General features: G+C 47.6%; 6 protein-coding genes across 6 annotated transcripts; 2 read left to right on the plus strand and 4 right to left on the minus strand.

The window, feature by feature from the left end:
- Positions 1 to 165: 165 nt before the first annotated feature.
- Positions 166 to 1845, plus strand: I303_105416 (uncharacterized protein; the record flags this gene model as incomplete). The annotated part of the gene is made up of 10 exons (XM_018408432.1): positions 166 to 268; positions 333 to 557; positions 602 to 736; positions 792 to 828; positions 873 to 941; positions 990 to 1084; positions 1134 to 1169; positions 1221 to 1511; positions 1571 to 1753; positions 1811 to 1845. 10 exons carry the CDS (start codon positions 166 to 168, stop codon positions 1843 to 1845), a joined length of 1209 nt encoding a protein of 402 aa, XP_018262123.1.
- Positions 1846 to 1943: 98 nt separating this feature from the next.
- Positions 1944 to 3530, minus strand: I303_105417 (uncharacterized protein; the record flags this gene model as incomplete). Its single annotated transcript, XM_065969159.1, has 3 exons — positions 1944 to 2288; positions 2342 to 3378; positions 3431 to 3530. The coding sequence occupies 3 exons, from the start codon at positions 3528 to 3530 to the stop codon at positions 1944 to 1946; spliced, it is 1482 nt and encodes a 493-aa protein (XP_065825231.1).
- A 148-nt stretch (positions 3531 to 3678) lies between these two features.
- On the minus strand, positions 3679 to 4979 carry I303_105418 (uncharacterized protein; the record flags this gene model as incomplete). The annotated part of the gene is made up of 10 exons (XM_065969160.1): positions 3679 to 3755; positions 3817 to 3940; positions 3990 to 4007; positions 4063 to 4285; positions 4354 to 4370; positions 4496 to 4509; positions 4560 to 4603; positions 4651 to 4788; positions 4847 to 4900; positions 4960 to 4979. 10 exons carry the CDS (start codon positions 4977 to 4979, stop codon positions 3679 to 3681), a joined length of 729 nt encoding a protein of 242 aa, XP_065825232.1.
- Positions 4980 to 5055: 76 nt separating this feature from the next.
- I303_105419 (chitin synthase 1) lies at positions 5056 to 5724 on the minus strand (the record flags this gene model as incomplete). Its single annotated transcript, XM_065969161.1, has 7 exons — positions 5056 to 5059; positions 5118 to 5134; positions 5185 to 5328; positions 5383 to 5410; positions 5462 to 5563; positions 5621 to 5658; positions 5704 to 5724. The coding sequence occupies 7 exons, from the start codon at positions 5722 to 5724 to the stop codon at positions 5056 to 5058; spliced, it is 354 nt and encodes a 117-aa protein (XP_065825233.1).
- A 35-nt stretch (positions 5725 to 5759) lies between these two features.
- Positions 5760 to 8027, minus strand: I303_105420 (uncharacterized protein; the record flags this gene model as incomplete). Its single annotated transcript, XM_065969162.1, has 9 exons — positions 5760 to 5867; positions 5914 to 6020; positions 6073 to 6232; positions 6284 to 6340; positions 6391 to 6542; positions 6600 to 6687; positions 6734 to 6959; positions 7009 to 7220; positions 7290 to 8027. The coding sequence occupies 9 exons, from the start codon at positions 8025 to 8027 to the stop codon at positions 5760 to 5762; spliced, it is 1848 nt and encodes a 615-aa protein (XP_065825234.1).
- A 706-nt stretch (positions 8028 to 8733) lies between these two features.
- Positions 8734 to 10921, plus strand: I303_105421 (uncharacterized protein; the record flags this gene model as incomplete). Its single annotated transcript, XM_065969163.1, has 9 exons — positions 8734 to 9221; positions 9279 to 9301; positions 9355 to 9434; positions 9481 to 9657; positions 9762 to 9804; positions 9859 to 10179; positions 10238 to 10276; positions 10328 to 10810; positions 10869 to 10921. 9 exons carry the CDS (start codon positions 8734 to 8736, stop codon positions 10919 to 10921), a joined length of 1707 nt encoding a protein of 568 aa, XP_065825235.1.
- Positions 10922 to 18667: the final 7746 nt, after the last annotated feature.

Raw genomic sequence — 18667 nt, forward strand, 5'->3', positions numbered from 1 at the left:
TTTAGCATATGCAGCTCACAAGGACGTAAATGAATAAACATATAAACAATCATCAATTTGATCCCGTTAAATCCAACGGATGACTACGTCTGTCATGTATTACTGATGATCAATAACATCCTCCCTTTCTCTTCTTCACTAACCATCCGCGCAAAGACGTGCATCATGGCAATATTCAACCGCAAGAACAAGGGCAGGCAGACTGATGCAGACGTGGATGCCGCGCCGACCGACAAGGAAAAAGTGAAGTGGTCCAAGAGGCCAGCAAGTGAGCAAGCGTTCTTCCCACAAGTACGCCATTTTGTATTGCTAACCTAATATACGCGTGTCAGACACCGCTTTCAAGCAACAACGTCTCAAGGCATGGCAGCCCATACTCACTCCCAAGGCAGTACTGCCAACGCTTTTCATCCTTGGCCTGATATTCGCACCCATCGGAGCACTCATCGTTTGGGGAAGTGGCAAGGTCACCACGATAACGCTGGATTACACCCAATGCGATGTGGACGCCCCGACAGACGGCTCTTTTGGGGCGATGCCCAGCAGTGCTTACGAATGTGAGTCATGCTCGTAGTAGCTCATTTCGCTAATGCCGGTTCAGACGCGTTCAAATCGGGATCATCTGATACCAAATCCTCCATCTCTGCACCGACTTGGTCATTCAGCAACGACTCCACTCGGAAGGTAGGCCAGGAAGCTAGATGCGAGATAGAGTTTGAGGTGCCATATAACTTAGGTATGCCCTGTTGCTGTCTTGTTAGGCTTGACGCTCATTGCTTGCTTCCGTGTAGGCCCTGGTGTATTCTTATATTACAAACTGACCAACTAGTAAGCGCTTGAACTCCTTCCGAGCATCCGCTGACTTGCACAAGCTATCAAAACCACCGACGATATGTCATGAGTTTGGACACATCACAGCTGAAAGGAGACCGACGATCGACGTGAGCTATATCTTAATCTGTACAGTAGCTGTGCTGACGCTTCCACAGATCCCAAATAGATAGCGGTGACTGTAAACCCATCACCTCAGCCGAAGGAAAGCCTTACTACCCGTGCGGGCTAATCGCAAACAGTGTTTTCAACGGTGAGCCGAATTATCTATAGCTCTTGGAATGTGCTGACGCGCTCAACAGACACCTTTGGTCCTGTTGTGCTCCTCAATTCCCAGAGTAGGTGGGAAGAGACTATATCGGTTTAATATCTGCTAAATCTCCTTACAGATGGCGCCCAGAACCAAACATATAATTTTACCGAGAAGGGAATCGCTTGGAGTGGAATCAAGAAGAACTACGTGGTTACCCCCGGCTATGACTCACCTTCGGATGTTCTCCCACCACCCAATTGGGCACGTCGATATCCCGATGGCTACACCGAGTTTCCCAACCTACAGGAGGACGAGCATTTCCAGATATGGATGAGAATCGCAGCACTGCCTACTTTCAGGAAATTGTGGGCTAGGAACGACGACGAAGTGATGACTCAAGGACGATATAGGGTCTCGGCGTATATGAGTGAGTCGATATGACAGACCGCCCAATTCCCGACCACTCACACATTGTTGTCTATGCAGACTATCCCGTCAAGCAATTTTCGGGGACAAAATCGGTGGTCATATCCACGGTATCCTGGATTGGCGGCAAGCAGCCATTCTTGGGCTGGGCATATATCGCTGCTGCCATTCTGTGCGTTGTTTTGGCGATTGCAGGTCTCATCAGGCACCTTGTAAAGCCGAGGAAACTGGGGGACATGTCTCGTGAGTTTCCAATGCAGATGGTTCAAACGTTCCTTTCGTGCTGACTATGCGGCACAGTGTTGTCATGGAACCAGCCGGGTTCTGCCAAGTAATTATGACACAATGTGGGCTCAACGGTCCGACGATAGATGCATCAAAGGATGCAGAAACTTATACCAGGATGCATATCTCACAAAGCACCACAGTATAGCTAATACCACATCGAGACACTCCACGCTGGGCCTTTTCCCTCACCCCTCATGGCATGCCACCATCCTGGGGGCATAACCATCAAGTCTCCTGGTTCCAAGACAGCTTCGAGACTCTCGGGCCAAACGTGCTCAAAGAATTCCGGATAATCTGCCTTCAGACTAAGGAAGTGATTGATTGGTCTGAGAATCGGTATTTTGGAAGTGTTGGTCATGTATTGCTCCGCCAGTCCCTCTTCCTCTATTTGTCCTTCGCCATAGGCACACATGAAAGGCGCACATTCAGGAGGAGCCAACCAAACACGTTTGTGTCCTAAGACTTGGGCGTAACAGTTATAATACGGGTCCTGCTCCCGTCAGCGATCTACTTCTCATGATCGCCGATCGATGGCCGACTCACTGTGTGGGCTGGACTAATGATCTCGCCGTTTCCACTTCCTACCCATACATTTACAATCAAGCCATCCACATTCTGAGGGGCAACATAAGACGGATAGTTTGAGGGACTCGGCGGATTTGACCAAACGTAATCTGGAAAAGACATATCTTTCTCCAGAGTCGGGAATTGGTCGAACAAGCCATACTGAGCTAGATACAATGGAGAATCAGGCAGAGTTGCGTCCTCTTCGAGTGGCGTTCCGAAACTGTCGCGGAAGCCGGCTCGGCGTAAGAAATCGGTGAAAGGTATAATCTTCTGAGTCCAGCTCTCATCGTCATACGCCTTCCCAACTTCTACCGGCACGACGCGACCTAGTCCAACTGCTTCCGTCAGGTACTCATGAGACGCCCACCGTTCGCATGCTGGCCATCTTGGTGAGGCATTGAGACCGTTCAGGTAGCCTCGGACGATGAATGGATGATCGAGGTGATTTTCAAGGTATGATTCGATATCTGGAGGTTCCTGCAAGACAGGTATGGGTTTCGGAGCGAACAGCAACGGGTCCACGTCGACCGCAGGTTGTTCAATCCTCGGCTTCTTCGTCACCCTCATCCCTTCCAAATCGCTGGCTCGGTTAGCTAGCTCGAACTTCGCCTGTATAATCTCGATCAACTCTATCACCCAATCCTTCCTCTTATTCCCGATGGCTCCAGCCACAATGATGGCCATATCTAGTCTCCGAACTGCTTTCGACCACAATTCATCTGTAGCCCGTCCATCTCCCTCTCGACGATTCATCACTACATCTTTGATGCTTTGAAGTATCGCTACGTCTGTGTACAGTCGCAGCCAGTGCTTTGGAACGATGTGGAAGGGAATGGTGTTGATCATATCTTGAGCGAGAGACGCGAGGGTTTCGAAAGTCAAATCGATTGTAGACAAGCTGTAGCTTTCATTGCTGTCGAAGCTTGACGCTTCCTTGCCCTGCACATATCGTAGCAATTGAGTGGCAGACTGAGTGATCAGGTGAGAGACGGCGTGACCACATTTCCTGATATCTAAAGTTCGGCTCGTCAGCCATCGATGAATGACACATCCAGGACGACGTACGTTGAGTATCTTGGTCATCAGCATCGCTCAGACTGTCCGACAGCTCCGCTAATACGATATACGCTCGCTGAGTCCTTGCAGAAGGGGTGCAGCTGGTCATAGGATGAAGTTTGTACCAAGTGGAAAAAAAATGATTATTGCACAACTCCCAAGACGGAACAGAGTGCTTATCTGCTACGCGCTTGTACGATTACCGGTGCGGGATACGCGAATTTCTTTGCATAACCCTCCTTGTACCAATGCATCCATTATCCGGCAAAGAGTCTAATGATGAGATACAAAGTGGAACATATGAAGCGGAACAATGCCATTCCAGCGACAAAGACTGAACACAAGCACATTGTTCAGAAGCGATGCTTTTGTACTGGAGAACTGACACGACTCACTCAGTATGATCAACATGTAAATCCCTGTGCGCGAATTACCTCCTGAATCAAACGTTCCTGTTGTGCTTCCCGACAGGATCACACTAGCTAACAACGCGTTTGATAACGACCAGCAGAGCAACAACTACGGGGCGATGAGCTCAAGATGCGACGGCATCGCAGGTTTGACTTACATTTGTCCTGAAATTCGCCTAACAAATAGCGACCATTCAGCTACCTCGCTTGAATCCCATGGGAGCGACTCACGTAGACATCCTTTTGTGCTTGCTCAGAATTGTCTTTTTTCTTATCCTCATCGACACGTGCCCCTTTCAGCCTGATATTGTCCAGAGCATCTTGATAGGCGATGTCTATATCCTGCTGCGCGGAAACAAGTTCCACTTCGACATGCTTACCGATACCTTGTACTGCTCCCAGATCGCTCTCTTGGACGGTATCCGAGCCTTTAGTTCCCCATGACAGATCGTGACTGGGCAAAGATGAGATGTGTCAACAACAATCGATACGGAGTTATAGAATCTGTTCCCTGGAACTCACAGGTTGGAGTAGGCATACTGGGGACAAAGTCAGCAAAGTTGTGGAGTCTGCGAATTTCCTGCTAACTCACGGCGTTCAACTGCACAGCGAATGGGATATAGATTTAGCAGGCTCCGATTCAAATCTGAATATTGCTACTCACGACGTTCACATAGGCTATGAACTAACGTCAGCTGATCATCCAAATAAATTGCGAATTAACTCACTTGGCGAGAACAGAATATACTGGACGAAACAGGTAAGAAGATGCCTGTCGGGTTCATTAGCCATGGCCTTCAAAGGGCGCCGATCACGTACCAAGGGTCCAAAGCTAACACACTGCTCGCGATAAATATCCCATAAGTGGAGATCAATGATACAATCATTCGGGAGAATATAGGACTATCGAAATTTTTGATAGCTTGTACGGTACAAAGGACAGCCGCGACGAGCATGCTGGTAGAAAGATGATCAGCTAGACCACACCAGAACCATGTTTTATTCATCAACCCACTACGTCGTCAAGACAGCGAAGAAGTAGATAGTGGCCTTGTACTTCCAAGGCGATCTTGAAACGGGGCATCATCAGCTTCTGCAATGCTTTTGGTCATTCCGGCGCCAACTCACCCTTGAGGTCGATTGCCCATTCCAAATATGAAGCAAGCCACCAATGCACCCAGATACCCATACTACCGATGTCAGTCCAGGTTTCAGCATCGCAACTCACCTGTGCTATCGAATTCAGGATATCAATGCGAGGAATATTGAAAGCTTCGCCTTCCAACGCTCTGGTCAGAATCACCTGCGAACGGAGATCAGTTTGAGTGATGGCAAAACAGTGAGAATACTCACAAAGAATATGTAAAAATTCGCCAGTGAGAACCAGGAGAACAAGAGATTCAGCGCATTGTAGGCAAATTCCAGCATGAGAGCCAGTTTTCTCAACAGCGAGTGATCGGATCGCCAAATTTGGGCCACGTGAATGAGCGAGTACACCTGAGTGGACATCAACGGAGGCACACATCTATGAGCATCCTATTCATCACGTACCGCCGCGAAGAAAGATCCATTCAGCCATCTGAGCCAGCTGTTAGCGTTGTCATTCGCCTCGCGAACCTTGATCACGCACCTTCTTCGTTGAGCAATGAATTCGGGAATCGTATCGGGGCAGTCAGTCTCGCCGACGGCCGATTTGACAAATTTGAGGACCCAATTTGCTTTCTTCTTGGCACTATGACACCCTGACGTAAGACACTTTATGATCTCTTGCTCTGGCGGCGGCACTTACACGATCTCGAAACATAAAATACGGTCTTCGGCAAGATACTGTAAAAACACATAAGCTAAATACCCTCGCTCGAATCACATAACGTACCCTATGTTGGATATCATGGATCAGCAAATTTTCCCTACGAATTGACACACACTCACATGTTCGCAGTGAAAGTATCTGCTTTTCCAGTGTGTAAGTTTTCGCCCTGAAAGTAAGAAGCTAGCGGGCCCGTCCCATCCGGATTATTTTGAAGGGCAAGATACTGTTGCGATACATCAGCTCTGTGGCATCGGTGTGCGGTGTCTTACCCTATACGCAGAGAACGCTCCCGGAAGCACTGAGCAGTACCCAAATAAGCTTTCCATGGGCTTATCGAGGATGTTCGACATTTTGTATTCGAAGCATTGGGCAGCGACTACAAGTTGTCAGCATCTCTTCCAGCCACAATCCCAACTTAATTTACTCACCTAAGGGATTGAGCAAACTTCGCCATGTTTTACCTTTGAAGGTGGCGATCTCTCCGCAGGCGCCGCCAACGTTGGAGTTCAAGTCGAAGGCTTTCCAAAGGTAATAGAGAGATTTCGGAGCCGGGCGAGTTCCAACATCCAGCAGAATACAGACATTGGGCTTTCAGGCAGATCAGCCTTTCCCCTGTACGCTGCGTCCCTCATGACTTACTGAGAGCAGCGGAGCAAATGCATTGAAGAACCATCTGTGTGAATTAATCTTCTTCGCCTATTTTTTAAACGGTCAGCAATAGTATCGTTGACCGGCCTCATACTCACATTCTTCTCCTTCAGACAAAAGATGATCTGACATGGAACGATCCCCTTATCTGGATATTTGAAGTGCAAATCGGCATCCAGAGCAAAACTAGTCGTGTACTCGAAAACATGAGCCGTCACCGGTCGATCTTTGACCTTGTTCGTCATAGCACCTGAGGGAGGATCATCAGCAGAAAGTATGCAAATCGCTCGAAGCTCAACCTCCATACCCTCTTGATAAACACCCAGAGCGGCAAGGCAATCAAGCACTCTCGGATTGACAGCTTTTCGTCCATCAGCAACGATGCATACAACAACCTAAGCAATCGTTAGTCAGTTCTGCTTCCTTGCCGTTTTGACTCACCTTCTGCCATCCATCTTTACCCCATACTCTTGAATTCTTCCTTCCGCACAGATGCGCTACGTTTTTCATCACGCCATAAAGAGTTCTACAGAAGAGCTCCGCATTCTCATTATACATCGTGATCACAATGAACAGTTCCGTCTGCCTGGGAGGATCAAACATATTTTGACGCAGCCGTAAGCCGGAGGTCGGAAAGTCGTCGGGATCCGTGGTGACGGCAGTATACCTGGGTGATAAAATCAGACAGATCTTTACACGTGTTACGTTCTCCTCACCTTGTGCTCTTCTGCTCCTCGACACCTTTCACAGGCAAGAATTGCGCTAATCTGGTGGGAATGGGCATGTCCACAGCGAAGAACCCATTCTCGTCCAAGGTCGCTGACTGCTTTATACGTCGATGACCTGCAGCATTGTGTGTTCTTCTGCCCACTCGACCAGTAGGGGCGGGACCGAAATGCTGAGTCGACGACGCGGCAAGATCGCCTTCCTGTAATGATACAAGTGTTGAATTGGTTGGTCCTCGAATGTGTATTGATGGTATATCTGCGCCACTCACTCCTGGAGCGATTCTCATTGGTGGCACCGAGATATCTCCTCCATCTTCAGTCATTTGAAACATAACCTTCTCTGACCACAATTTCTCGTCGCGTCCTTGCCACTGATTTCGGTCCAAATCTTCCTGTTCCAACAAGGCCTTCTCGATGTCGTTTTCGCCAGCATAATCGTAGCCTCTGTATCCTTGCTCGAAGTTTTCGTCAGGGATTGGAGAAGGAGACCGGGACAACTCCCGTCCGACCGCTGCGTATCTGACAGTATTCGATTGGGTGAAGCCGACCGCTAGTTCTGGGTGGTTAGGATCTGGCGGTGGCAGATAGGAAGGTAATGGCTGATTGTACCCGTATCTGGCGGCACTGTGTTCTGCATCAGGTGGCAGCTGCTGTCCTCGTGAGCGAGCCAGCGCGGCTTCAAAAAACGGGAGCCTCTGAGATACAGGCTGAGACAAGCCTAAGGCGGGCTGAGGTGGAGGCGACGCGTATGGCGGAACATAACTCATCTCGCTTCTTTGTGCATGAGCCGGCCCCGAAGGCCCATATGCTAGCGCCCGCGCCCCGAGGAAAGCGTCATTTGAGTTGGACTGTCGGTTGTCGTAAGGTGGCGCAGGAGAAGGCCCACGCGAGAGGCCGGGACTGGCAGATGAGTGACTTTGCGAATGGCCGGAAGTGGAGTGAGAATATGCGGACGTCGTGAGGAAAGGCTGCGGATTTGGAGGCGGCTTGCGAGACGATGCAGGCATTCTTGACCTTGGTAAGTCTTATACACAGAATGATGAGGGAATCGGACGAAGTCGATCTGACTGAGCGTGAAGGAAGCGATCGACGATAAAACTCAAACAAGAGAGGGGGAAGGATCAAAGGCTCGGTGCCAGGTTGAGTGAAGGTGCACTGTGTTTGAGAATTGCTTGCTGGAGTTTGTGTGTATACGTGTGTATAAGCAGCTGTTTGTGTGTTCTATGGTTTGTATGTTATCGATGTGACAGATCATTACCTACACCAAGTGTATTTCTGGGTCTAATGTTTGTAGCTTGGGGTGTTTGGTTTGTTTACATATGTATAATTACCCTGACTGCGCTGCCAGCCAAGGTCATATATAAAATCACTCGCGACAGAACAGATCCTGACTTTGTTTTCATTACGTAAAATCCAAGGCTGAGTGGAGGTCACGCTAGATCATATGCTGCTTCTCGACTGGTCCGTGCACGGTCGTGTGTGTATGACTCAATTCGTCACCTATACATTTTCACGAGTGACTCCAATGCTCCACTATCATGAATGGGTCTGTGCGATTCGAATGACTGTCATCGTCGCTACATGGGTTTGGTTTCTCCCATTGCTTTCGTCCCTTTCTTGTTGAGCGTTTTTCTTCATTCCGCTTCACTCGCTTTGTAAAGGAATTCGAGAATCTCCGTCGATTGGTTCTATCCAATTCACGTCCTCTTCGATATGGTCGATCAACAGCAAGGTAGCGATGACTTTTACACTGACCAGCTTTCATTCCCACCTTTCCTGGCCGTTCCCTCCTTCCTCAGGCTGAAATCGTGTGATGAGTGGGATGACCAAGGCGTCTGGATTCCCACAAGCCGCCCAAGCGGTAACACAGATTCACTCAGTGCGTACTTGACCAATTCTTGCCCAAGATCTGCGCAGATAGTAATCAATCACGCCGACATCTCGTCAGCTTCGGATATCGTCACGCCACACGATAATCGAGGAAATCGTCTCCTCACCGTGGGAGACCCCTTCGCTGGTGTCGACGTGTCTTTCGATGTTGGCCAAGCGATACATCGAGCGAAGAAGCGGTATAGAGAACACAAGAGGAAGGATGCAGCGGGCAGGCAGACCGAGCGTCTCGAAGAAAAGGATTGTTGGAAAATCGGTAATGATCCCGCCTGGGAGGAACCTGAAGGTACCAGCCGAGGCGATTACGACGAGTGGGTTGTGCTCGTCGAGCGTTGAAGCAGATCAAGCTGACTCTGCACCGTCTATAGGTCGATTCCTCCGTTCAAAAGGTGTCAGTCATAATGAGCTCTGCGGTGAAGGAGGAGCTGATTCTATCCGCAAAAGTGCTCACCGCAGCAAGCGATTTCGAGTTTTCAAGACACGCCGGATTGACCTCTGCGAGAGATAGGCGATTATTTCAATTAGTGAGTCCAGCGCCTGGGATCAGCACGAATGCTGAAACAGTATCAGTTCCGCTATAATCTTGGGTTGAGAACTCACTTCCCAGGCAAGCACTGGCCAGGCTCCGGACCCTATGGCGTCGAGTACGTGGGTCCCAAGAGAAGTGCGACCGCCGGACACGGAGATACAGTCGTCGACGACATCTCATCACCTTTGGGAGTAGCCGGCTCCGGGCAGCAGGATGAAGTGTGTCCTTTTCTCACGAAGACCGAGGCCAGTATCCGTGGGCTTTTGGCTCTCGCAAGAAGGGAGACAGAATCAGGATGGTAAGTTTTGATACAGAGATGCAGCTGACAGGTGCAAGGAATTTTGAGCCGGCGCACAAATTTGCCGGTGAGCCGCTGGTCCAGACATCAAAGTGGGCATTAGTCTGATTTGCCAGCTTAGTCATTGCCTCGGCCTTTCTGTCTTACTGCACGCATTACAACGTTCTTTGCGAGTCGGAACTTCGAGGTCCGATTGAAAGAGCAGCCGAGATCGCTCGCACCGCGCCTCAAGCGCTGCTTGACGCCAAGCTCTTGGAAGACTCAATCAGCCTCGGGACGGGATGGAATCGCGCAAGCTGGACTCTATTCGGCGGGTCATGGGGAGGAGCAGAGCGAGGTGGTCTAGAGAGAGAAAGTATCTCTTGGGGAGAGAATAATGCATCCGAAGTGGCCCGCAACGAGAGATCTTCTTCCGACGATGGGGGCTGGGTAGTAGATCCTAGTGAGTGCAACGCGCAATTACGCCATCCCGCCTGCCAAAGCTGATCGAAGCTCAACAGCGGACGATCCTCGTCCTCAGCCATTGAACGTGGATGAAGGTCTGTTATCATTTCTCACAGCATTGAGTTGTTCTGAACTGCCTAGCGTAGTGCGACCGCAGCTTGCACACATGCTTCAGCCTTTGGACGTCGAGTCCATCTCACTTGTAGGGTATATTCCATATAGCCGCCGCAGGATAACCGCGATTCTGCCTCCCACCAACACATTCTGCGGTGGTCCGTCATTTGCGATGAAGTGTTATCGACTTGTCACCGTACCCGCCCCTTGGACGCCGAACGAGAAGTGGCGCAATAGATACCCCACGCTCCACCATGATGCTCAGAGCGATTCTGAGGAAAGCAGCGGCCCCATCGACGGTGACATCTCCTCCATGCCTCTGGATCTGGAAGTCCCGACCGTCGAGGAGCCTCCCGAGCTCGCGGTATGGTTGGACAGCAAAATCTTCGACGAAGATCCGGACATCGCGGAAAGGCTGATAGGTGTGGGTCTGAGAGGTCGTTGGGGATTGATGGGTAGGAAAGATGGTTCCGAGGAAGACCTCTCTCAGTGGTGGACTTTCAAGGCGAAAGACTGTGAGCCTATGACAGAACAACTCGGCAACCATTCTCAGCACGCTGACTCGGTGAAAAGATGTCCTTCCGGCATTCTGGTCTAATCCTGTCACCACCCATGTGGCGAAATAACATCTTTGATCTTTCACCAGTTCCAGCGACGAATGAGCACCCTATGATTCTCCATCGTTCCGCCGTAGGTCTTGCCAAATTGCGCCACCTGACACCATTTCGATCAAGCACGACTGAGGCGGGCCGCACTTCTGTGCATGTGATCATCCGCAGTGTTTTTCCTCCTATACGTTAGAGCGAGCTCGACCCGGGGGTAAGCAAGCACTCAATCCCATCCTGTGTGATAATTGGAGATAATCCCACATGAATGCGACATATACAATCAGGGAATTTTCATATCGAGTATGCATGCATGTGACATGTACGATTACACTTCCACCTAATGACGTGATCTTGCTTTTCCCGCCGTGCAATGCGCCATAGCCTTCGTGGCTTCCCTCTCAAATGGCTGTGGTCTGACGGCGATGGAGAATGTGGACCAAAATACAGCTTGGCAGGATTCCCTCAGGCTGGCGGCGATTGCTGCCAATCTTTCAGGCATAAGTCAGACGGTTATCGCAGCATCTGTGTGACTGACATGCAATTATCATGGCCTCTTCCCTACTGCATGATCGATTGCTCATTTTCAATCAGAGCATACATCGAGGTCATCTCTTACATGTTGCATGCGGTAACTCTTACTTAGAGTTGTACAACCAAATAGTCTGCCAAATCCTTTTTTCAACTCGTCCTCCTCTGATCTGTCTACTTGTCACCATCATGCCGTCTCGAGCATACCACATGACTTGCACATTCTTTTTGACACCACCTCCTGTCTGTCCAGCCTATAGAAATCACCCCAGATGTTACCAATTTAGCTTCCTCAGGGAAGGCATACATAGGGGTTATCCTTGCATCTCTGGGTTTTGATCCTTTTCTTCTCTCTTCTCCACAAAGATCAGAATAAAAATAATTCCACTTAGTCAAGCCACCTTAGTGCCACTTTCCTTTGGTAATTACCTTCTTACCATATGAGAACCAAACTGTTCATCAACATATTCTCCTCATACATATCCTCCACTACTCTATCTGATTTGAATTGACGTGGCTTTGATGACTTCAATAACAGTCTGAATGATCCTTTCCAACTATTGTTAGAGTTACTATTACACATGTTGAGTAAAAGAGTAGAAGTACAAGTTAGGTATCAAAGTCAAAGGTCTGATATCAACATGGCAAGCTATTTGTGTCGGAGTAGTTGATCTATTGCCACATTGATTTCTACCAAACTCCGCTTATTACCAAGACGCGCTTCAGTGCAAGTGAGGATTGGGACAAACGATAACGGAAGGAAGGTTACTAACTCCAGGGAAAGCACGTGTCTGGCGGCAGGGAAGACCGGAAGAAGAATAGTCTAAGGAGGAGGACTGACGCGATCCCTTGTGAAGGGGAAGGGAAGCATCTTCCAATCAACGAGGAAGTAAAAGATAGATCAACGGCCTTAATAGAGTCTAGCACTAGGAAGGCTTCATATCATCCGTATCATCATAGTTCATACATACCTTAGTACCGACCTCATGCATACACCCCAAAGCTCCTACGAAGCACTGTCCCAGAACTGTCCCAGTATTGTCCCAGCACCGTCCCAGATCAGCACCGGCCTTATTCCCGGTCACCATTCAGCAAGTACAAAGCCTTGAGCTAGCCTCAGACTTCAGCCAGTCCACTTCGATTCCTGAAAGGAGCTATAACGCTGCCAAGACGGATCTAGAAGATTAGAAGTAGAACGGATTAGAGAACCCGGATAGTTATCCTTCTATCAAACTCTAGGCTCAACAGATACCCTATCCCTTGTGCTGCAGCGCGTCTTACATCTATCGTACAACCTAAACTCAATTCAGCTTGTATCTTCATTCCTCTTTCTTCTTGTATCTTGTTCTAGCATCGTGTATGCAATACATAATTTGACAATTTGACCATGTGGCTAGCTGAGTCACATGATTGACCCGTAGATAGAGCACTTAATATATCAATCTCAACAACTATCCCTACACCACCCAATGACCTCCACGGATCTAATCGTGACAGATATTATTTTTCACCAACGCTTGTAAACCTTTGCAGTTCGCTGGTGATTGACCTGCAACCTGCATTGAAACAAAGTGACCCAAGTGTACAAGGTAGATGTGAGAAGGTTGTTGTGACTGTATAGGCTTGTCAAAAGAAGAGTGAATAGTTTTTATGTGACAACAATAGCAAGATGACTTTGTATTGTGTTATCCATAGCTGTTCTGAAGCAAGGCACCAAGGTTCCTCTGAGAAGTGTAGTACAGGTGAATGATCTTGGGACAACAAGGTATATGTTCTTTGTAGGTCGTAGTGGTACAATCTGTCCCTCAAGGATCACAAGATAGATAGCAAAGAACAATTCTCGAGCTTGGTTTCAATGAGATGAAGTCCGTTGGACTTGTATTCTGGTCAACAATTGTTGACTTACTTGTAAAACTGAGACAGATCCCGGTAACTCGAAGTGTCAGGCATTTTTGATGATGTTGCAAGGTTAGGTGGTATGGATCATGATAATCTTTTACAAATACTTGACGTGACTTGTGATAGTTTGTTCCATGGAAGACAAGCGGGGTATGTATACCTTTTCTTGGCAGATGATATGCTCCTCTGCCTGCTTCAAGAAATCCCTCAGAGAGCTTTTGAGGTGCATCTGCGGTACATCCCATGACGATGTATGTATTGCATACATGATGTTAAGACAAGAAAGGGAAATAAAGATACAAGCTCAATTGACTTTGGGTTGTACAATAGATGTGAGGTGCGCATCTCAGCAATAAGCGGAGTTTGGTCGAAATCAGTGTGGTGATAGATCAACTATTCCGACATCGGAGAACAAGAGCGCCCGAGGAGATGTAACAGCCAGAGTCTGATTGAGATTCTTCCTTTCTTGTCCTTATACCTGAGGGAAACTGTTGAGCCGATAATAAAGCTGTGTAACAACCTCTTCGTGAGCAACGGCTATTCTAAGATCAACAAACCTTAGCAATCCTGATTAGGAAATATTGTCCCTAGTTTGACTTTTCCTGGGATAAGTCCTGGCAATGACTGGTCTCCTGGCACATCGTTATGAACCAACCAAACCAGCTTGCAAGTATAAGAAAATATTGTAAATAACTCTTAGGTATATCTCAGATATTCTCTCCAATGTACTTAGGTAATCACTCTGTGATACAGCTCAGAGGTATCACATACGTGTCACAGAGTTCATTGCAGAGTGTGCATCAGACATCACTAAGAGATGTCTCTGAAGCTTCTGCAATGTTCCCCAAGCAGAATAACCAGGATGATACAACGCTGGAAAAAGGTATAAATACCCCCCTCCCGGGAGGTAAGACCATCTGTCTCTCCATGGATCAAATTATCATAAGTTACACATAAGTTCCATATAATTGTAGTAGCCCTTTTATGAACCACGCTACTTGACCTCGCCAACCTCGCCCTTGCTTTACGCTCACACCGTCCACCACTTCAACTTACCGGATCCATCTAAGTTGTAAGTTCACAAGTTGTTGACCAAATCACAAGTCCAACAGGCTTCATTCCACTGAAGTCAAGCTTGTAAACCGTCGCTTTCTATCCGTCTTGTGATCCTTGAGATCACCACAGGACGGATCGTAACACACATCAGCAGACCAAGATACCCTCCAGCCTTTGATTGTAAGTCATGTTTTCATATCAGCAATTCAAGTCATCACATGGGACCCAACGCTGTCAACCCATTTCTTAAGTCACTCTACATCTGACTTGACATGATCAGCTAAATAAATCAGGAACTAGATGATAAACTACAAATACATGGCATAGATGAATTCTCTTTTGAAACATTTGTTAAAAGAGATAATAACACCAATTGCCTTGGACTCAAATAGAGCAACGTCTTCTTTGGCCCTGCTCCATGTGAATTTGTGAAGGCCGGCCGGGACAGTATTAAGGGGCAATTGTTGCTTCTTTCTCACTGATTGCGGCGGACGTTCTTTTGCGAGAGATACCCACAAATCTCTGATGAGACACACAAGTTCCAAGCATTGCAAGAGCTCAAAGGGTACACGTTCTGGGCCGGAAAACCAACCTGACAAAGCATGTCAAAGCGATTAGAACTGATAAGGGCGGTGAATATGCGCATATCAACTACAGGCCAAAATTGTCTCAGATCAAAGGGAACAAATTGTACCCCCTGGTCAAGGTGAACGGAGAAGTGCACTTAATCTGATGGTCCAAACAAATCACCATCTTCATCTGGGCTGAAACGGTCAGATAATAATAGATGGTACTCCTTCTGCCAAATCAGCCTCAATGTTTGATCGAATAAAAAGCTGGACTATGGAAGACTTCGCTAGTTGAAGAATGTGATTCAGAGATAATGTCAACACGAAGGGACTGGAGTCAAGGTACAAAGAAGGTCAATTTACGGGGCACAGCGACAAGACAGCACAACTACAAAATCTCTAACAGAGTGTCACATTCATATTTATGCATGTTCTGTAAATCAGTAAAAGTACAAGGTTGATATCGGATCTATTGGTTGAGTGAAGACGCGACAAGTGGCCTGGCCATTCTGCCAGTCTCCCAAGCACTTAATTGACCGATTTTGACAGTCGAAGACAGGAAAATTCAAATATCGAGAGATTCGAATGTGTCAAAAAGTCATAGATTAGAAATGAAACGCCGGCACTGATGAGCCTGGCATTCATAAGCAAAGAGGAAGATTGTTCTGCCCTCCCACTCCATCTCCAAGCAAACTACAGGTTCCTCATCTGTCTGTTAAACAATCCCCATTCACCCACTCCACTACTTGGAGAAATAACTCAACAAAAACCAACAGATGGCAGGAATGTCAAATGATCAAGGGGTATCTCACATCAAATCAGAAACAGAATCGAACGACTCTGTCGTATACTTATAAATGTTCACATCGAGTTTTCTCGGCGCTGGTTGACCACTCTGACTCATTGGTAGATCAGGTACACATCATCACTTGCCTTTTCAGATAACAATCTGGAAGAGACAATCTACTCAAAATTCACTGAAGGGAGCAATATCCACTCCTCAGATCACTCTACGGTCTCAATCGGTCACCAAGGTGCTTCAACAAGAGATTGACACTTGGTCAAAATCTCAAGCGTTAGAGCTGATCTTGCGGGTGCAAGGGGGAGCCATCAATGCTCTTTTCACATGTGGGTCACTGATTGATAGTTTGCAACTACGCAGGAGCAGCTTTGGTTATACTCAAGAAGAACCACAACGCTTGATTCAAACAATCTAATTGCGGTCCTGCCAATTACCTCCTGAGCTTCAACATAAGCTTTGTTCATCTTGGGAACATCACCTCGAATCACAACTTGACAGGTTTGTCATGTTAGATTGTCATCCAGTCAAATCTTCTCTATCAGCTAGTTTCCAGAATATCTCAAGCAAGAGCATCGAGAAGCACACCATCATCCAAGTCCGCAAGTTGTTGGTTCCGTCATCTTTCATGCTTCAATAATCATCAGATTGGACTTAGTCCAATGTCATTAGAAAGCGCTGGCACGCGGCCAAACATTGCCCAAGATACATCAGTGACTTGGACACCAAAATGACAAATTATGTTCTGCATACACGATGCTAGAACAAGATAAAAGAAGAAAGAGGAATGAAGATACAAGCTTAATTGAATTTAGGTTGTACAATAGGTGCGAGACACGCGTTTCGGTAATAAGCGGAGTTTGGTAGAAATCAATGTGGCAATAGATCAACTACTCCGACACAAAAGGTCAACAACCTTCTACATTTTTAGGGTATATGGTGGTGTAGTAGCCTGGCAATCAAGGAGACAACCCACAGTTGCCTGATCAACAACAGAAGCGATACATGGCAACTGCAAACGCTGACAAACAAGCAGTATGGCTATGACTTAATCTTTCACTTGGCCTTGGTGACAATCCTCTGCCAATCTGTAATGGCAATGGTGGTGCCATCTTGTTGGACAAAGAAGTCTATTAATCATGGTAAGTCAAAACACATTGACATACAGCATTACTTTATGAGAGGCAAGGTACTGGATAACACAATCTCCTTGACTTACATCCCTTCTGCTGTAAACTTGGTGGATATGCTCACCAAATTGGTCTCTCCAGACACTACATCAAGACTTAGAGATTTGATTGGAGTTAACCAGAAATTAGAGCAAGGGTGCTCTATTGACCGGTTAATCACGTGCCTTAGCTAGCCACATGGCCAGGATGTTTCCCACGTCAATACTAGACTTATACTTCAACATCTTACCTGTACTTTTACTCTTTTATTCAAAATGCAAAAGCATAATTCTGTCAATCAGAGGAACTACTGACCAGACCAAACTTGATTCATGCAACTGGTGTCCTCTCAAGATGTGTGCAAATGAAACAAAAGACACTGGAAAGCTACTAAACATTGCCTAAGATACATGAGAGCAATCACCGACTTGGCTCTAACATTCAGTGCAGAATGCAGCAAAAGAGAACACTCACAAGATCAAGGCAATGAGGGATATTGTGCAGGCAAGGTTGAGCTTTGTAGAACAAATATCCTTGGTATGCTCAGGAGAAATGCTTGAGGAGGTGAGACAACTGAGACCTAGGTATGAAGCTCAAGTGGAATGATTTGGATCAAACATGAGTCATCATAGGCGACAGTCAAAGAGAGAAACTTGCAAACTGTAATCGCAGGATGCAGCAACCTATGAATGTAGCCTCGCTTCATTTGGTTGACAGGGAGTGGTGCGGTGACAGGAAGATATGCAAACATCTGGAAATTCATGTAGCAGAAGGCTCCTGGTATGGCACGGCAGGGAGCGCCATGGAAGAGGCAGACCCAGGTCTTGAGCAGCACCGGAAGTGTGGGGTCTCTGTTCAGTGATTGTCGCTAGGACGACTGTGACGCCTCGTCAGGCGCTTGTGGGTGCCTCCATTTACTAGTCCGTATGTGCATGTGACCCGCTAATGTTCTCACATGGTCGCTAAGGACAAAGTACGGTTTCTGTCCTGTTGACGGACCTCTTTCCACGCAAAAATCGCCTGGTAGTCACAACCCTCTGCCAATCCGCTCCGTGACAGGATCCTGAGAAGGGTCAACAATTCCCGCACAAGGGAGTAGGCTTCGTCAGTTCACTGACGTCCTGCCCACTAAGCTTTACATGACTAGCGTTGCCGGCGCGAAAGTGGTTGCGTACCCAATGGATCGACCGCGCTTTGCAGGAGATTGCCTCTTGCTTTGGAATTGTGGGAGTCCTAATCGAATCATCGAACTCGGTGTTTTCACACAAAGCTTGTGGTCCAAGGGCATTCATTGCGCAGATTTTGTCCGTCAGGGCTATTTTGTAGGGTTTGAAGCTGAATTGTGTCGAGGAGGACTTTTAAGGGTGAATGTACTACGACGTTCGTTGTGCATCAAGCTGTAGGAGAAGAGAAGACCGACTGTCTCTCAAGGCTAGGAGACAGGCGTCTCCTGAGTTTCGCCCTTGTCGGCGGATGCACTACAATACCACGTCTGTCGACGAACCGGGTGGGCTTATCGGGTCCGGACGCAAAAAACGTCCATAAACGCCCAATGAGACTGATTCTGGACGCATGTTCCAGGATAGCACGGCATGTCCTGATTTTGTAGCTCGCACACAGAGCCTGTCCGACGCGTTGCTGTCCTTTACTGACGGAGATACTCTACGAGCTGTGGTTGATAAAATTGGGAACGTCATCAGTGGGCTCGCTACTCTTGAGGCACTATTGTCTGGCGCAGTCGAAG

This window comes from Kwoniella dejecticola, chromosome 6 (assembly GCF_000512565.2).
Source record: "Kwoniella dejecticola CBS 10117 chromosome 6, complete sequence".
Lineage (NCBI taxonomy): Eukaryota > Fungi > Basidiomycota > Tremellomycetes > Tremellales > Cryptococcaceae > Kwoniella > Kwoniella dejecticola.